This window comes from Epinephelus fuscoguttatus, linkage group LG8 (genome assembly GCF_011397635.1).
Source record: "Epinephelus fuscoguttatus linkage group LG8, E.fuscoguttatus.final_Chr_v1".
NCBI lineage: Eukaryota > Metazoa > Chordata > Actinopteri > Perciformes > Serranidae > Epinephelus > Epinephelus fuscoguttatus.
This window is the reverse complement of record NC_064759.1, coordinates 5,376,808-5,396,256: the sequence shown is the minus strand read 5'-3', so window position 1 is coordinate 5,396,256 and position 19,449 is coordinate 5,376,808. Positions and strand designations below refer to the sequence as shown.

The window sequence follows — 19,449 nt, the reverse complement described above, 5'->3', positions numbered from 1 at the left end:
TTTTTTGGTTGCTGTTTACTCAGTTGTTTCTGCACGTGTGTACACAACTGTATCGTTTGCGTATATTTGTATTTCTATATTATGACCCTGTTTTGAGAGATTGTTAATGTAAATGCTAAATAATAGGGGACCCAACATGGACCCTTGCGACACACCCATTGTACACTTCATGTTACTGGAGAGTGCATCACAAACTTTAACACACTGCACCATATCTGAGAAAAATGAAGACATCCATGCCAGTGCTCAAGATGAGAAGTTCAATCTGACAGTAAAACATTATGGTTGACTGTATCGAATGCTTCACACAAGTCCAAAAATACAGCACCAACCACTCCTGAGTAGCACCAAAAGTACTTGTATTAAGAGATGTTGCGTATAAACAAGTATACACAGCACACACTTTAATGTTATTTCATCAGCCCTAAATTTCGCCCTCAGGATAACAGTAAGTGCAAAAGCTAATATTTGAAGCAGGTAAAGTTGCAGTTTGATGAGCTAATGCTACTTCAGACGAGTTTCTCCATATTGTGAGTCAGTTTCACACAGAAATGATATTATTTTAGACTTGCTTTTTGAATGATGGGTGTGTAAGTAGGCAGCTCTAATATTAGCCACAGCTACTTTATAAAATGTGTTTTCAAACTGCTCTGCTGAAAACAAGCGGACAAAAACTCAACCAATGCAGCTTTAACTTTCAATGACAAAAATCACACTAAATGTTCAGCATCTGTTGAAAAATGTTTTTTTCTGACTTACTTTACATTGGGTTGCTCTGCATTATGTATAACCCACATTTATTTTAACTCAGCTGTAAGATGCCCCTTTATTTTCTGTTTAATGTTGCCATAACTTCTGATTTTAATGGATGGATTTCTTGTAGAGATAAACTCTCCCGCTAATGTATCGCTCCTCCTGCTGCAGGTCCTTGACTCTCTCAGCATCCAGATGTGGGTTTTCCATGTATTTGTCCGTCTCTTTGACTCCTACTGGACTCCACAGTCCCTCGTCCTCCATCAGCTGCAGCTCTCTCTCCAGTTCCTTCCTGTATTTGATTGATGGTGTTGCTGTGTGGTCACCTCTCGAAATGCAGACAAAACCTCCTGTAGACAAACAACGTATTTAGCTATAGTTAGTTTTATATTGGAGGAAGCATATTATCTGTAAAACCCTTCTAAATACTCACACATGAGATTAACACAACCATTTAAAAAACACAGATTCCAACTCTAACAGACTGTTAGAGCTCCAAGAGCATCAGAAGCTTTACTTTGTCTTATCTACAGTAAATCTGGTGCTTTATGTACCTCATCAGGTCACTTCACCATCTATTGACTGACTGAACACTGACAAGATGAGACAAGACAAGACAACACAACACAAGACTTTGTCTCCTAGAAATTATATCTATATTCTAAAAACTTGCAACTCTAGCTGTAATAAGGTTTAATGTTCATGGCTCTGTTTGCACACTTAATTTTTTTAACCTGCTCATGAAAGACTGGTGGACACAGGTTTGCATTTGCGTTTTCAACCCTGAGTTCTGTCTGCAGGTCTTCCTCTCAGGCTCCATACAGCCCCAACAACCTCAGTGTCCCCCTCAACTCCTGTGGTCATCACAGTCTTGGTGGTTGTTGATTCAGAGGTCTGAAACCAGACTAAAATGCTACATCTGCTTATCTGGAGTTAGTTACCTGGTGTGGCAGCATCACAGAACTGCCTGACAACACTGACCGGTATGAAACCAGCATCCATACCACCAGCGACGATCACCACATCAAACGTATCTGAAACCAGGAAAAAGAAGGAGGAAGAAGAGCCAGGTTTAGTTTCCAGAAGTCATTGTTGTAACACTTAAAGATGAGCAGTGAGTGTATGCAGTGTGAGTGTAGTGTACCAGTCGGTGCAGGCAGTGGTTCTGGTCCCAGTAGGGCCAGTTTGAGGTCCTCATAGAGGCCAGTCTTTGCAGCTTGTTCCAGCATGCCTTTACTGCCGTCCACTCCCATAAAGTGCCTGAAGCCCCGTTCAGCCATCTATAAATGAAGAAGAAGATGGCCAACATTAACACTTTTTAACCCCTAATAAGTGAGACTTTTGTCTGTTTGTCTGTCTGTCCCGCGCTCCAACAGCTTCTACAGGGACAGGATGTGTCCAGTCTACAAATACAAGAAGAATGCAGTCAACATTAACACTGAATCATAAAAACTGATCAGAACTTACAGGTGAATACATTGAGGATCACATTTTATTTCACTGGTCCATAATTCCCTTATGATTCCATACACACTGTCCTGGAAGGAATTCTGTAATTTAATATCAGTGCAGTGAAACTTAATGGTGGGCTGTATGACTAAGAATTTTTTGAAGATTTTGGCAGTTTGACGGTATATCCGTTTTTTTTTTTTTCTTCTCCTTTTTATGGCTTTATAGTTGCTTTTCTACTTTCAAGAGTCAGGCTGTGCTCACAAACTGTTCATGTGTTTTCCTGCTAAAAGTTGTGCACCCAAATTCATACAAAGCCCACGTAATTTAAAAAATTGCGATCATGTGACCGATGCACTGAGTGGAGTAAACAAGGAAGCAGTCCCGGGCGGCCTAGTAAGAAGGCAGGTTGGGGCAGTGGATGGGCCAGAAAAACATGGACTTTCCCCTGGAGACGCTTGTTTGGAACTGTGTGAGCTTTGAGTCATTTTAAGGTATGTCCTCACCATGTTTCTTTTTTTAAACCTCACCACAGTAACTTTACCTAAACCTAACCTCTGTAACTTTACACTAAGTAAAGTTCTTTTCTGATCTTGGATGTACTGTAGTGACGGAGCCTCTCCAAGCTGTCAACAGACTGTTCTACTAACTGGCTAGCTGGTGAGCTGTACCCAGCCTGCTGTTTAGCAGTGTAATTATGTTAATGTACAATTCTCCCAGAGGGCCACCCTCGCTGTTCAGTGGTGATATTTGGTTAAATTTAGGGTGTGATGTTGGGTGACCAAAATCTAATGTCAGGAAAATGTCTAATTTCATAGACATAGGATAATGAGGACAGATGACATTGATATTTCCTTGGTTTTGAGTTGTGTTGTTAAGTAACCAAAATCCTACATCTTCCAAACGTCTCATGCCAACGTTCTTTTGGCGTTCAGTCTGTAGGTGTGGAGAACAAAACCCAATGTTGGGATTCACTGGACCACAGATGATTTGTCATTTGTTAAATTCTGAACAGGACATGTGAAGCCGTGGGTTATTGTTTGTTGTGTTATAATGTCAACTGAAGGGTTCGTGCTTAATATGGGTCTCCTCTCAATGCACTTATCGCAGGTTGCCCTGACCATATTGCTCTTCACAGTGAAGATTATAATATATTTTGCTACCTGCTGAAGAGTTGCATCAGCTGATTCATCTGTGCACCAGTATGGCGGTGTATGACAAATTCATATTGTACAGGAAATCACAGCCGCTTTAAGCAGATCAATCAGTGTGATTTTCTGCTGTTGTATCACCTGAAACTCAGACTTTCCTGTCTGCTTGGTTTAATCGACTACCACTGTTGGACTTTCAAAATGAATTACTTTCTGTCAGCTCTTTGATTTTAAAGCTCACCAGTTTAGTGACCAATCCGGACCCACAGGCGACGTCCAGAACCCGAGCTTCTTCAGGACTCCCAGAGAAGTTTTCAGACAGGAAGTCTACTGCCAGCTGTGGTGCCCTGTAGCTCAACAGGGTGGCATCCTGTTTTTTAAAAAGTGAAATTCTCCAGTTGGAAGTGGTTTTTGCTGCAGGGTTGAATATTTTCAGGACTTTTACTTGGAACAGAGTATATTTACTCTGTGGTACTTTAAGTGAAGAGAAATATCTGAATACTTCTTCCTCTACTGGTTAATAATATCTTCTTTTGTTTAATTTGATATGTTGTCTGTTTTATTGTTACTTTAATGAATAATCTATTATCTGAACAACAAATGAGCCTTTTGACGAACAATCACTATTATTTACAGTGATGTTTAGTACTGTACATTGCTTATTTCCACATCCAACAGTCACAGAAAAACATAATGCATTTAAGTTTGATATTCTTTCTCTTTTAGCTCTGTTTTTGGTCTCCACCAGTAAAAGCAACACTAGGAGCTCAAAGAGGCCAAAAAGCTCTGTAGTACTGCAGAGATTAAAAAACAAATATTGATCTCACAGCTCTTTAAGTCCTCATCAGGAATCATTGAAACTGACCTTTTCATAGTTTTCTACCCATTTGTCGTAGAACTCAGCTTGATCTTTTGGATCAGAACTTTTACAGGACTGAAAAGCAACCCTGGCATCGGTCTGAGTTCTGCAAGGGACCAACATGATGAGGTGATGAACCTGCCACAAAGAGACAGACCATGGACATGATTACGTGAGATTTTATAGTCAGACATAAAACACTGTGACAGCAGTCAATGTTAAGTCACTTAACAGGAGCTCTCTGACACACTAAAGATGTTTTATCTAGCAGCAGTTATCCAATCAAGAGCTCAAAATATTCTCTCAGCAGAAAACACTTTTAGGCTCCACTGCTTTGCAGTTATGAAAATGGGAAAGTTGGATTCAGTGAACTGGAGTACCAAGCCCCGCCCACCGGCTGGGTCACAAAAGGTCTCATTTCACAGCGCCATCACAGCACTGAGACTGCACTCATAGAGGTAATAAATGACAATCGCCTGAATACCGACTCAGGCAAAGTCTCTGTTTTGTTTTGGTGTTTTGTTGGATTTAAGTGCTGCTTTTGACACAGTGGAGTGTACCATTTGTTATAAAGACTAGAAAAGTGGGTCAGACTTGCTGGAACTGTCCTTAAATGGTTCAAGTCATATATTCTTTCATATAGAAAGTAATTTGTCTCGATCCATAATTATAGTCAGAGCAGATGGCTGTGACATGTGGCGTCCCACAGGGCTCCATTTTGGGAACCCCCTTGTTTTATCTGTATATGTATATATACATACAGTACAGGCCAAAAGTTTGGACACACCTTCTCATTCAATGCGTTTTCTTTATTTTCATGACTATTTACATTGTAGATTCTCACTGAAGGCATCAAAACTATGAATGAACACATGTGGAGTTATGTACTTAACAAAAAAGGTGAAATAACTGAAAACATGTTTTATATTCTAGTTTCTTCAAAATAGCCACCCTTTGCTCTGATTACTGCTTTGCACACTCTTGGCATTCTCTCCATGAGCTTCAAGAGGTAGTCACCTGAAATGGTTTCCACTTGTTTTATATTCTAGTTTCTTCAAAATAGCCACCCTTTGCTCTGATTACTGCTTTGCACACTCTTGGCATTCTCTCCATGAGCTTCAAGAGGTAGTCACCTGAAATGGTTTCCACTTCACAGGTGTGCCTTATCAGGGTTAATTAGTGGAATTTCTTGCTTTATCAGTGGGGTTGGGACCATCAGTTGTGTTGTGCAGAAGTCAGGTTAATACACAGCCGACAGCCCTATTGGACAACTGTTAAAATTCATATTATGGCAAGAACCAATCAGCTAACTAAAGAAAGAGAGTGGCCATCATTACTTTAAGAAATGAAGGTCAGTCAGTCCGAAAATTGCAAAACTTTAAATGTGTCCCCAAGTGGAGTCGCAAAAACCATCAAGCGCTACAACGAAACTGGCACACATGAGGACCGACCAGGAAAGGAAGACCAAGAGTCACCTCTGCTTCTGAGGATAAGTTCATCCGAGTCACCAGCCTCAGAAATGGCAAGTTAACAGCAGCTCAGATCAGAGAGCAGATGAATGCCACACAGAGTTCTAGCAGCAGACCCATCTCTAGAACAACTGTTAAGAGGAGACTGCGCGAATCAGGCCTTCATGGTCAAATAGCTGCTAGGAAACCACTGCTAAGGAGAGGCAACAAGCAGAAGAGATTTGTTTGGGCCAAGAAACACAAGGAATGGACATTAGACCAGTGGAAATCTGTGCTTTGGTCTGATGAGTCCAAATTTGAGATCTTTGGTTCCAACCGCCGTGTCTTTGTGAGACGCAGAAAAGGTGAACGGATGGATTCCACATGCCTGGTTCCCACTGTGAAGCATGGAGGAGGAGGTGTGATGGTGTGGGGGTGTTTTGCTGGTGACACTGTTGGGGATTTATTCAAATTGAAGGCACACTGAACCAGCATGGCTACCACAGCATCCTGCAGCGACATGCCATCCCATCCGGTTTGCGTTTAGTTGGACGATCATTTATTTTTCAACAGGACAATGACCCCAAACACACCTCCAGGCTGTGTAAGGGCTATTTGACCAAGAAGGAGAGTGATGGAGTGCTGCGGCAGATGACCTGGCCTCCACAGTCACCGGACCTGAACCCAATGGAGATGGTTTGGGGAGAGCTGGACCGCAGAGTGAAAGCAAAGGGGCCAACAAGTGCTAAACACCTCTGGGAACTCCTTCAAGACTGTTGGAAAACCATTTCAGGTGACTACCTCTTGAAGCTCATGGAGAGAATGCCAAGAGTGTGCAAAGCAGTAATCAGAGCAAAGGGTGGCTATTTTGAAGAAACTAGAATATAAAACATGTTTTCAGTTATTTCACCTTTTTTTGTTAAGTACATAACTCCACGTGTTCATTCATAGTTTTGATGCCTGCAGTGAGAATCTACAATGTAAATAGTCATGAAAATAAAGAAAACGCATTGAATGAGAAGGTGTGTCCAAACTTTTGGCCTGTACTGTATATATATGTGTGTGTGTGTGTGTGTGTGTATATATATATCTATCTATCTATATATATATATATCTATCTATCTATATATATATATATATATATAGATAGATAGATATATATATATGCTAGGCTTGTGCCAGTTTGAAAATTTTCCAACCAGTTTGATTTAAAGCCAAATATCTAACCGAACCGATATATCAAATTATATACCTAATTTTACCACTGGGGGTCACATTTGAGCTATTTTGACCAGTAAATGCCCATTATAGGTGTATTGCCCTTCCAATCCACTAGGTGGTGGTAATGCTGTATTAACCGCCAATACACACAAGGTTACACGAAAAAGAAGAAGACGCAGAAGGACACCAAGGAACCTTCCTCCGAGGAGACACGGCGGTTGAGAGGGCCGAGCGAGAGGACGTTTCCTGCAGTAGTTCCAGCCCCCCAAATAGTACCAGGAACTTCTTCAGTGGAAATGGGTTACTGGGGCAACAAACTGAATGACTGCTGACTCCCTCACACTTTTCCCCGCCCCCAATGAAATTTGATCTCTCGCAGCAGCAACAGACAGCTGAGCAGAGTGGAGCTGCAGAGTCCCTCTGAAGCCTCTGAGACAAACTAAACAAAATACTTGTAGGCTCCTCCACTTCATTTATAAATAAAGTAATAATAAGTTGTCATAATGCATGTTACAATGCAAGATAAGTTGAATATAGTCCTTGACACGCCGCCGATGTGAAAAGCTTTTTTTTTTTTTTTTTTCTCCTCCGGTTTATCCAGTTGACATGAATTAAATTGGGTGGAGCTCTTAAACCGGACCGAACCAGTTAAGGAATAGGAACTTCAGGTTAGTCAGAATGCTGCTGCTAAGGTCCTGTTCTAGAATAATCGCACTGGTTACCTGTCACGCTCAGCGCACAATTAAATCTCTGACATGCTTGTGACATATGATGAGAGAACAAAACATGGTGAAGCAGCATTTTGTTATCATGCTGCACAAACCCGGAATAACTTTCCAGATGATGTTAGACAAGCCCCAACTTTATGTATTCTTTCTTTAATCTTTTATATTCTGTATCCTTATTATGTTTTATATTTTATTGCTCTGAAAAGAACTTTGAATTGCCCTGCTATATGAAATGTGCTATATAAATAAAGCTGCCTTACCTTGTACTGTAATGATAAACGCAAATGTGCGATTGGTCTCACTCCTTTTTTAGACAAAATTCAACCAGCTGAAGTTTTGCCCAGTTTTGTGAAGCTCGCTGCTATGGGGTGCCGTTTGTGGCTCACGCTGAAAATAACATCAACATTTTGCCGCATTTAGCTTCAAACAATGTTATCAAGCTAATCTACGATAACCATGTTATTAATTTCAGAACGTGATAGTAATGTTTGTTCAATCATTGTGTTTATAGACTTTACAAACATCAGATTAGTCTAAACGGTGATATAGTGACGTGGAAAATGTGAGATATAGATATATATAGCTAAACTCTGCTCATTTTCTACTCGGATGTATTTGTAAACAACAAGGCGATTCCCTCTTCAAATAAAATTTCTCCAAACATGTTTTTTTTGTTATTTTAGGTAGTTATTATGACACTAATGTATGTTCAAGTGTTCATTTCCCTTGATAAGTTGGTTTTAATTCATTATTTGTTTCTATAAGGACAGACTTAACATATTTAGTTTCACCCAGAACATTTAGATTTAACATTTAACATTTAGATTTAGATTTAGCATTTAGATTTAGATTTATATTTAGATTCAGCATTTAGATTTAGCATTTACCATTTAGATTTAATATTTCGATTTAGATTTAGCATTTAGATTTAGATTTAGCATTTAGATTTAACATTTATATTTAGATTTAGCATTTGGATTTAGATTTAATATTTAGATATAGATTTAATATTTAGATTTAGATTTAGCATTTAGATTTAGATTTAGATTTAGGATTTAACTATTCAATATATTTCTAAGTTAACAAATATTGCTGTAAATGTGGTAAAAGGTGACGTTAAAAAATTCACAACACTTTTTAAACATTGTTTGAAGCTAAATGTGGCAAAATGTTGATATTATTTTCAGCGTGAGCCACATCATCAAAAGGCATCTCAAACGCTGCTGCTTGCAGCTGTGATTTTGCAGTTGAGCTGCTTCCTTCTGTTGGCAGAGAAATGTCTTGTACCTGGGAGTGCCACTTGCAGCTTTATTAGTAGTTTTAATTCCTATAAGTAAAAACATGAGTACATGAATCAAACCTGAATATTAAAACAGCTTCTACTCACCTGCAGATGAATCCAAGTGAAAAACTTGTGTTTCAGACAGTTAGATCTGGAGGAGGAGAACTGAGCTACTGATTGGCTGAAGCGGTGCACACAGGAACATGTATGGTCCTCTTCTCTCTCTTACTCTTATAACCCTCAGGGTTGCCCCCCCTGTAATGACCTGACTTGGTTTTCTGGTTTGCTTAGTTTCGGATAACCAATAAATGCTTCAGACATACTTTTTGTATTTTTTATATGACTATTATTATTGTTATTTGCATTCAGATTTTATATTTAATTGTTTATAGTATTTCCTTTTTATACACATGCTCCTAATTACTCTATATTTTTTATTTATTTAATATTCTTTGTTATGCACCAATGCGCCAAGCCAAATTCCTTGTATGTGAAAACCTACTTGGCAATAAAACCGATTCTGATTCTGATTCTGATTCTGAGATGTTTGCTCATCTGTGGTCATTGGTCAGATGTGTCGTTTTATAACTGCGTTATTACTGCAGGTTAACAGTTCACCATCAGTGTGAATTAGGACATCAGCTTCCGCTGAGAGATCAGTAATATGTAGAGATTCAACACTTAGATCTGGAGGAGGAGGAGGAGTGAGCTGTCCAAACAGCTAAATTCACAGCCCCCCAACTCTCACTCCTGTAACCCTCAGGGTCTTCCCATCATGTCTTGACTTGGCTGTTAGGCCTGCTGGACTAGTTTGGTTTCAGGTAACAAATAAATGCTTCAGATGTTTGCTCCTCTGTGTGTAAGACTACTTTATTACTGCAGGTTAACAGTTCACCATCAGTGTGAATTAGGACATCAGCTTCCACTGAGAGATCAGTAATAGCTGTTCTGCGATCAGTCCAAATATTTATCATCTCTGTCTCAGTAGGAGGAATATTTATTTAACATCATCCCTCATTTCTCTCTCCACTGATTGAATCAGGAATGGTTCCACATCTTTGTTTGTAAATGTCTCCATTTGATCAGGAATATCCTGTCAGACAGGTGAGATCTGATGTCACAGTATGATAGATAAGATATTATCTTAATATTTGTTATCACAGAAATTTGTCTGTATGGAAAATGTGAGTATGTCTCAAGAATAAATAATGGTGGTTATCATGATGGCTCTCCCTGTGTATGTGTATATGTTTCTTAGACCCTGACACATATATTTAATTCAATTGAATTTATTTATAAATCCCAATATCACAAATCACAATTTGCATCAGAGGGTTCCCCCTCTGTCCTTTGGACCCTCACAGAGAATAAGGAAAAACTCCCCAAAAAACTTTAACAGGGGGAAAAAATGGTAGAAACCTCAGGAAGAGCAACTGAGGAGGGATCCCTCTTCCAGGACGGACAGGCGAGCAATAGATGTCGTACAGAACAGATCAGCATAATAAATTAACGGTAATCCATATGACACAATGAGGCCGAGTGAGCGACATGCAGTAACAGGACGTAAATGTTAGCAAATGAAGAATAACCAACTTTTCAGAAACTAAGGAGAGAGAGAGAAGGAGAGAACGTACTCGGTGTATTATAGGAGGTCCCTTGGCAGATTAGGCCTAAATCAGCCTAACTTGGGTTGGTACAAGGCAAGCCTGAGCCAGCCCTAACTACACTCAACAAAAATATAAACCCAACACTTTTGTTTTTGCTCCCATTTTTCATGAGCTGAACTCAAAGATCGAAAACATTTTCTATATACACAAAAGACCCTTTCCCTCAAATATTGTTCACAAATCTGTCTAAATCTGTGTTAATGAGCACTTCTCCTTTGCCGAGATAATCCATCCCACCTCACAGGTGTGGCATATCAAGATGCTGATTGGACAGCATGAATAATGCATAGGTGTGCCTTAGGCTGGCCACAATAAAAGGCCACTCTGAAATGTGCAGTTTTGCTTTATTGGGGGGGTCTGGGGGGGTCAGAAAACCAGTCAGTATCTGGTGTGACCACCATTTGCCTCACGCAGTGCAAAGCATCTCCTTCGCATAGAGTTCATCAGGTTGTTAATTGTGGCCTGTGGAATGTTGGTCCACTCCTCTTCAATGGCTGTGCGAAGTTGCTGGATATTGGCAGGAACTGGAACGCGCTGTCGTATACGCCGATCCAGAGCATCCCAAACATGCCACACCTGTGAGGTGGGATGGATTATCTCGGCAAAGGAGAAGTGCTCACTAACACAGATTTAGACAGATTTGTGAACAATATTTGTGAGAAATGGTCTTTTGTGTGTATAGAAAATGTTTTAGATCTTTGAGTTCAGCTCATGAAAAATGGGAGCAAAAACAAAAGTGTTGCGTTTATATTTTTGTTCAGTGTATAAGCTTTATCAAAGAGGAAAGTCTTTAGTCTTAAATGTGGAGATGGTGTCTGCCTCCCGGACTGCAACAGGAAGATGATTCCACAGGAGAGGCCCAGGATCAGGAAAATTCATCTCTGATGCAATATTCTAATGCAGTTATTGTGTTCACCATTTAAGTTAACTGTCCAGTTTATCAGTTGCTCTTTACTATTATTGTTATGCATTAAAGATCATATGAAATATCCATGAAATATGTCACTTAGTCAGGTGTCCCTTAAAGAAAATGTTTGGGGACCACTGGCTTAGATGGTTAACCACACCTGCCATCACAGAGCTTGTCAGTCTATTACTGTGTACCATGTATGAATTGGCCCTGAAGGCCCTGCATCATACCTGGGGTTCCGTAAAGACCCTGGCCCAGAACAGACAAGGTGGAGATCCTTTGTTGCTGCCCTACATGCCAGCCGGCATAAAGGGCAGTAAGTAAAGTAAGTAAGTATGTATGAATTGAAGTGTGGTTTCAACTTTTCAAACATCAAATAGGATCCAAACCTTCTGTGGTATGGAGTGAGTGTGCAGGCGATATTTCCTTTCCTTCATGAAATGATAATGTAACATGACCCTACAGTGTGGTTTCATCTTCCAGAAATACTGAGGTTAAAGTGAAAATTGTTTTGCTCACCAGTTTAGCGACCAGTCCAGACCCACAGGCGACGATCAGAACACAAGTATCCTCATGACTGCCAGTGAAGTGGGCATTCAGGAAATCTACCAACAGATTTGGTTTCCTGTAGTTAAACAACTTCAAATCCTGGTGATGTAAGTTCTCAAAACTGACACTGTTAGGAACAGTTACAATAAATGTAACTCATTATAATCTATCAGTTAGATCAACTGACGTGTTGCAGCCATCTCCAGTCACCTCTCTGTTAGCTCCTCTAAATTTGTGCTAAATTTATGCTCTTATGTCTATGTTGTAGTGTTAGTGGTGCTTTTTGTGGTTGGTGTTGGACGGTGGTGGCACGTGGCTGCGAGTCACTCATCAGGATGAGGAAATCAGCTGTAAACTCTCAACTTGATGACTTGTGTGAGCTGGTCAGACTGAGGTTTTTAAATGTGAACACCAGTAAACATGGACGTTGACATGCCTGTTAAAAGAAATGCAAGTCTGTGTGTGTTTTTCTATTATATATACTGTACATATAGATATATATAGTTATACATATACACCCACATATATTGTCAAGTTATTAGCTTTTTCTTTCAACTCCTGCCCAACTTGAAACGGCCTGGCTCCATAAACCCCAAAGGACGCTAGGACAACTCTTTCATTCCAACTCAACATTCATTTTATTTTCTTGTTTTGGCGATAGGTTGGTTGGATTAAGACATAAAAGACATAAAAGAAACAACAAATAAGGTACAGGTTATACAAAACCATAAATAAAATTATTCTCCAACCAATTTCCTTAGTGGAATATTTTTTACAGCGCATAAGTCAAAATGAAAGATATAAATCTATGATATAAATCAACGATTGATTATTTTAACTGTTTCAACTATTTAATTGTTTTAACTTTATAGTCACAAATATCGTCGTCGTCAGCAGCCTCAGCAAGGAAGCCCAGACAGTCCTCTCCCCAGCCACTTCCATCAGCTCTTCCAAGGGAACCCCGAGGCGTTCCCAGGCCAGCCGGGTGATGTAGTCCCTCCAGCGTGTCCTGGGGCGGCCCCGAGGTCTCCTCCCGGTTGGACATGCCCGAAACACCTCCCAAGGGAGGCGTCCAGAAGGCATCCTTACCAGATGCCCGAACCACCTCAACTGGCTCCTCTCGATGTGGAGGAGCAGCGGCTTTACTCCGAGTCCCTCCCGAATGTCTGAGCTCCTCACCCTATCCCTAAGGCTGAGCCCAGCCACCCTGCGGAGGAAACTCATTTCGGCCGCTTGTATTCGCGATCTCATTCTTTCGGTCACTACCCAGAGCTCGTGACCATAGGTGAGGGTTGGAATGAAGACCGACCGGTAAATCGAGAGCTTCGCTTTCTGGCTAAGCTCCCTTTTCACCACAACGGACCGGTTAAGCGCCCGCATCACTGCTGACGCTGCCCCAATCCGCCTGTCAATCTCCCGCTCCATCCTACCCTCACTCGTGAACAAGATCCTGAGATACTTAAACTCCTCCACCTGAGGAAGGACCTCCCCCCTGACCTGGAGTGGGCAATCCACCCTTTTCCGGCTGAGGACCATGGCCTCGGACTTGGAGGTGCTGATTCTCATCCCAGCCGCTTCACACTCGGCTGCGAACTGCCCCAGTGAGAGCTGGAGGTCACTGTTTGATGGAGCTAGGAGGACCACGTCATCCGCAAAAAGCAGGGATGAGATTCTCCCATCACCGAACCTGACACCCTCCACCACTCGGCTGCACCTAGAAATTCTGTCCATAAAAGTTATGAACAGAACCAGTGACAAAGGGCAGCCCTGGCGGAGTCCAACCCTCACCTAGAACAGGTCCGACTTACTGCCAGCCACGCGAACCAGACTCATGCTCCTTCGGTACAGGGACTGGATGGCCCTTAGCAAGGGGCCACCCACCCCATACTCCCGGAGCACCCCCCACAGGATGCCCCTGGGGACACGGTCGTAAGCCTTCTCCAAATCCACAAAACACATGTGGACTGGTTGGGCGAACTCCCATGCCCCCTCCAGCACCCTGGCGAGGGTAAAGAGCTGGTCCACGGTTCCGCGTCCGGGACGAAAACCACATTGCTCCTCCTCGATCCGAGGTTCAACTATCGACCAGACCCTCTTCTCCAGCACCCTGGAGTAGACCTTACCAGGTAGGCTGAGGAGTGTGATCCCCCTGTAGTTGGAACACACCCTCTGGTCCCCCTTCTTGAAGATGGGGACCACCACCCCGGTCTGCCACTCCAGAGGCACTGCCCCCGATGTCCACGCAATGTTGCAGAGGCGTGTCAGCCAAGACAGCCCTACAACATCCAGAGCCTTGAGATATCCGGGACGAATCTCATCCACCCCCGGGGCTCCGCCGCCTCGGAGTTGTTTCAACACCTCGGCGACTTCTGCCCCAGAAATTGGACGACCCGCCCCTGAGACCCCCGTCTCTGTTTCCTCACTGGAATACGCGTTGGTGGGATTGAGGAGCTCCTCAAAGTATTCCTTCCATCGCCCGACAATGTCCCCAGTTGACGTCAGCAGCTCCCCGCCCCGACTGTAAACAGTGTGAGCAAGTTGCCGCCTTCCCCCCATGAGGCGCCAGACGGTTTGCCAGAACCTCTTTGGAGCCGATCGATAGTCTTCCTCCATGGCCTCACCGAACTCCTCCCACGCCCGAGTTTTTGCCTCCACGACTGCCGCCGCCGCGCTCCGCTTGGCCCGCTGGTACCCGTCAGCTGCTTCCTGAGACCATGCCCTGTAGGCCTCCTTCTTCAGCCTGACGGCTGATTACCGCCGCGACTGGCACCAGCGGCCTTGCAGCCACAGCTCGCAACCGCCGCCTCAACAATGGCAGAGCGGAACAAGGCCCATTCGGACTCAATGTCCCCCTCCGCCCTCGGGACGCGGTCGAAGCTCTCCCGGAGGTGGGAGTTGAAGATCATCTGGACAGGTTCTTCCGCCAGGCGTTCCCAGCAGACCCTCACTGTTCGTTTGGGCCTGCCAGGTTTGCGCGGCATCTTCCCCCACCATCTGATCCAACTCACCACCAGGTGGTGATCAGTTGACAGCTCTGCTCCTCTCTTCACCCGAGTGTCCAGAACATATGGCCGCAGGTCAAATGATACGACTACAAAGTCGATCATTGACCTGCAACCTAGGCTGTCCTGGTGCCACGTGCACCGATGGACATCCTTATGTTTGAGCATGGTGTTAGTTATGGCCAAACTGCGACCCGCACAGAAGTCCAATAACTGAACACCACTCAGGTTCAGATCGCGCAGGCCGTTCCTCCCAATCACGCCCCTACAGGTCCCGCTGTCATTGCCCACGTGAGCGTTGAAGTCCCCCAGCAGAACAATGGAGTCCCCGGTTGGGGCACTGTCCAGCACCCGTCCCAGGGACTCCAAAAAAGGTGGGTACTCTGAACTGCTGTTCAGTGCATAAGCACAGACAACAGTCAGGACCTGTTCCCCGACCCGAAGGCGCAGGGAAGCAACCCTTTCGTCTACTGGGGTAAACCCCAACGTACAGGCAGAGAGTTTGGGGGCTATCAGAAAGCCCACCCCGGCCCTCCGCCTCTCACCTGGAGCAACTCCAGTGAAGGAGAGAGTCCAACCCCTCTCAAGGACTAGGGTTCCAGAGCCGGAACTATGTGTCGAGGTGAGGCCGACTATATCTAGCCGGTAGCGCTCAGCCTCTTCCACAAGCTCTGGCTCCTTCCCCGCCAGAGAGGAGACATTCCATGTCCCAAGAGCCAACTTCTGTAACCGATTTCTGTCACAAATATTTTACATTTAATACCTGTTTTAATATTGATTTGACTGGATTTATACAACATGGATTTACCCACAGACATTTTAAAGGGCCAGTGTGTAAAATGGGTTGAAAACAGTGACATCAGTGGTCAAATTCTAGATTGCAGGGCTCACTCGCTCACCCCTCCTGTTGGGTAAATGACGATGGCCTCGTAGGGACAAAAAGCCTTGCGCACAAGTTTTTCAGGAGTAGGTCTATCTAGCGACAAGGTGAATGTTTATTTAGAAATCTAAACCATGTTACGATATTGTAATGAATCCCTCACGAGCAGGAGACCAGAGGAGCGTTCGGGAAAAAGGCCCGTTTATTTGAGCACTCCAGAAACTCCAGTAACACTCCAGGGGGTAAAAGACTCCGTCCCAAACTCTGACTCTTCTGGCGTAACACACACACTTCATAACTTTACACACATACTCATTTACCATCCCAAGTGGGGACCCCCCCTCCCCTCTCTGCTCCACCAATCTCCAGCCCGCACACTGACTGACAGCGTAGCCAGTAAACAGAGCTCAGCTGTTTATTCAGCCTAGCATTATCTCTGGACTATAGTAGCTGCAATGGACGACTTTGAATGAGATTTTGAAGAGTTTCTTGTAGCGGACACAGACCCAGAGCCATACCTGTTTGAGCCGGAGCATACAGATGAGGAACTCCATGTGTTTGATGCTGAGCGGGCGAGAAGAGAGGCTGAATGCACAGAATGGGATTCGGTGCTACTGCACCCATCGTTGGGAGATATATCATCAGGAGGAAAAGCGGCGCAGAGAGTGCATCACAAGGAGTGAAGTTACGTCTTCTTTTCCTCGCAGATGACGGTTCGGGTTCCTTCTCTCCTGTTGCGTGGTAAGTGTGGTCCATTCGCAAACTTTATAACTAAAAAATCTTTTCACTCCTCTCTATCGACGAACTACTAACACTCTCTGCTGTTTCCTCCTCCTCCTTCCTTCCTTCCGCTGTCTTCATTGGTTCATTTATACACGTGAAACGCGTTCTCTGGCTGGCTGGATTGTCCACTCGGTCTGCCATACATACTTGGCGGCGCAAGATGGCGATCTCTCTAAAGCATAATTATAAGGCTACGAAAACCAAATGAATTTTATTTTATAGCGATTATACACTTGTATAAACATATTAATGGGTAGAATATTCAGATTCAGATTCAGATTGACAATAAACCATGCCAAATATTACACACTGGCCCTTTAAAAAAATTGTGTTTAAACACCTATTTTTCACTTTAACGTTTAACTTTTTAACTTTTAACTTAAAGAACTGCACATTACCCCCACAATCAAAACCCAAACTTAAATCCATGCAGCCACTGTTTGCCTAACAACTGTGCCAGTAATTTCAGTATTAACACAAATATTTCTAACATCATCATAATCATCATCACATATCACGTCTTTTAACGATACCAGAAAATGTCTTTGGGAGGAACCACAAGTTGAATTGCCTTCTTCTGTTGAGATGTTTCTCCATTCCCAGTGCAGGGTGAGCGCTGTTTGTCTCACAGGTGTCCTCACTTTCAGTGATGAGCAGCCTGTTCTGCTCTGCTCTGCATTGCATTATGGGACTCGTAGTTAGTTGTAGTTGTGGACGGTTTGAAGTGAAGTGAAGTGGTTTGATTTGAATCTTTTGCATCTCAGATTTATATGAATGCACACATTTTTAAAAAAAAAAAAAAAAAAAAAAAAGTTTTATATTATTCAGGGGAGTTGGATTTTAAATATACTTTTTGTGTAACTTATTTTTTCAAAGAAGACTTTTTGACACCTGAAGGTGATTGGAGTCAGCATTTATCATTGGTTGAATAAACTACCAAACACATTCATAAAATTGTAATAGGCTAATTTGGGATCTTTCTCATGATGAACATATTCCCATGAGATATCTTGTCTTTCTGACCAGAAATGTGAGCTTTTTAATGTGGCCATGCATTTCTACACCAGCCTTGCAAACAGTTGGACTGCTGGTTAGTATGATGTATCCATGACAACGTACAGAGCTGACCATAATAAGGCTCTGTGTTACAAACGGTAGTAAAAACCCCAGTTGAGACACATATTCCAAATATGCTGTATACATCCCCAAATAATGTGAATAGTAGCCAATGATGATGTTGTTCCTCTTTGAATGTTCATTTCTCTCCAGAAATGTTACAACTGGGTGAAGCAGTAAAGGCAGGTAGGACCCAAATGCAGACTCATAGGCTGGCTGATTCAGAAGAAATACTGTAACTGAGGAAAAACAGGCATTCAGGCAGATGAGATGACAACCAGGCAGGCAGGAAAAATCAACAGGAAAACCCCAAAACACAGGGAAAGCACAACTGGCTGGTGACAATGGCAGGTTTATACACTGACCAGGGTGATGAGGTAACTGGGAAAAGGTGTGTGAGTGTGGAGGGAAGCCCAGGTGATATGGGGTGCCATTTGTGAAGTGGCTCACACTGAAATTAACAGCAACATTTTGCCACATTTAGCTTCAAACAATGTGGTGTGAATTTCTTAAAGCCACTTTTTACCACATTTACAGCAATATTTGAAATATGTTAAATATAATGTCGCAGTTAAATCTAAATATTAAATGTTAAACCTGAATGTTGAATCTAAATCTAAATGTTAAATCTAAATCTAAATATTTAATGTTGAATGCAAATGTTGAATCTAAATCTAAATGTTAAATCTAAATGTTAAATGTTAAAATCTAAATGTGCTTGTTGAAACTAAATATTTAGCTAATATGCAAATGCACACTGCCGGCCACAGGAAGTACCAAAATAAAAGCCCAGGTGGTCTGACTGTGTTTATAACAGCAAATAAAGAATTAATACCAAACTAATCGGAGAAAACCTGAACATACATCAGCGTGAAAAGAACTTTCACCAAGCACATTTAGATTTAACATTTAGATTTAACATTTGATATTTAGATCCAGATTTAAAATTTAGAAAACTCTTCTTCAGGCTAACTTGAAATGTGTTGCAAAGTGGCAGAATGGACTGCATGTTTAAGCCTGTATGTGTTTTTTGGCCTGCCTAACGCTGTTTGCTGCAGATTTGAGCCATTAAAGCCTTTGGAAACACAGCTTGAAATAGTAAAAATGCACATATTATATCAAAGTTGAGTGTCTCATTAATCATCCACAAAAGTCTGAGTGAAAATAACCATTAATAACTATTAGAAAACCTGGTTTAAAAACAGCTCATTTTGCTGTTTAGACCACTTCCCAGGACAGAGTGGGCGTGGCAGATAACGCTCTGATTGACAGCTCCCTCGTTTTGATTGACATCTCCCTGGCTCAGCAATGGCTGCCACAAATTTAATCCAGCTGTACATGTTTGAGCCCTCTGATGATTCAGAGGACGAAGCAGAAGCCCTGCCAGCTGAAAATGATTCCTTTCAGGTGGTCACTGAATGGTAAGTTTCAAAATGTTTTGTGATTCATATTAATGTTACTTCGTAGAATAGTTAGCATAACTTTTACATGCAATATTAGCTGAGATGAATGACAACGTGGGCTAGTGCTTTGCCTTTCTTCAGTGAGATACATTTTCATTGAAAACATAAATCTGCTCTGTTTTTCTGATGATAGTCTTTTTCATTCAAACACATCCAGTCTTAATAGATTAAATATGTCTTTACTTTGA

General features: G+C 42.4%; 1 protein-coding gene across 1 annotated transcript; it reads right to left on the bottom strand.

Moving 5' to 3' along the window:
* Positions 1-756: 756 nt before the first annotated feature.
* Positions 757-12,092, bottom strand: LOC125893273 (methyltransferase-like protein 27). The gene is made up of 6 exons (XM_049583842.1): positions 11,988-12,092; positions 4,219-4,350; positions 3,595-3,723; positions 1,898-2,033; positions 1,695-1,787; positions 757-1,103 (listed from the first exon to the last, which is right to left on the bottom strand). Exons 2-6 carry the CDS (start codon positions 4,333-4,335, stop codon positions 862-864), a joined length of 717 nt encoding a protein of 238 aa, XP_049439799.1. The 5' UTR covers positions 4,336-4,350; positions 11,988-12,092; the 3' UTR covers positions 757-861.
* Positions 12,093-19,449: the final 7,357 nt, after the last annotated feature.

Coding starts and splice junctions, on each gene's coding strand:
- LOC125893273 (XM_049583842.1), bottom strand. CDS start 4,335: ATGTTGGTCCCTTGCAGAACTCAGACCGATGCCAGGGTTGCTTTTCAG. Junction 3,724..4,218: donor GGGTAGAAAACTATGAAAAG/GTCAGTTTCAAT, acceptor TTTAAAAAACAG/GATGCCACCCTGTTGAGCTA. Junction 1,788..1,897: donor ACCACTGCCTGCACCGACTG/GTACACTACACT, acceptor TCCTGGTTTCAG/ATACGTTTGATGTGGTGATC.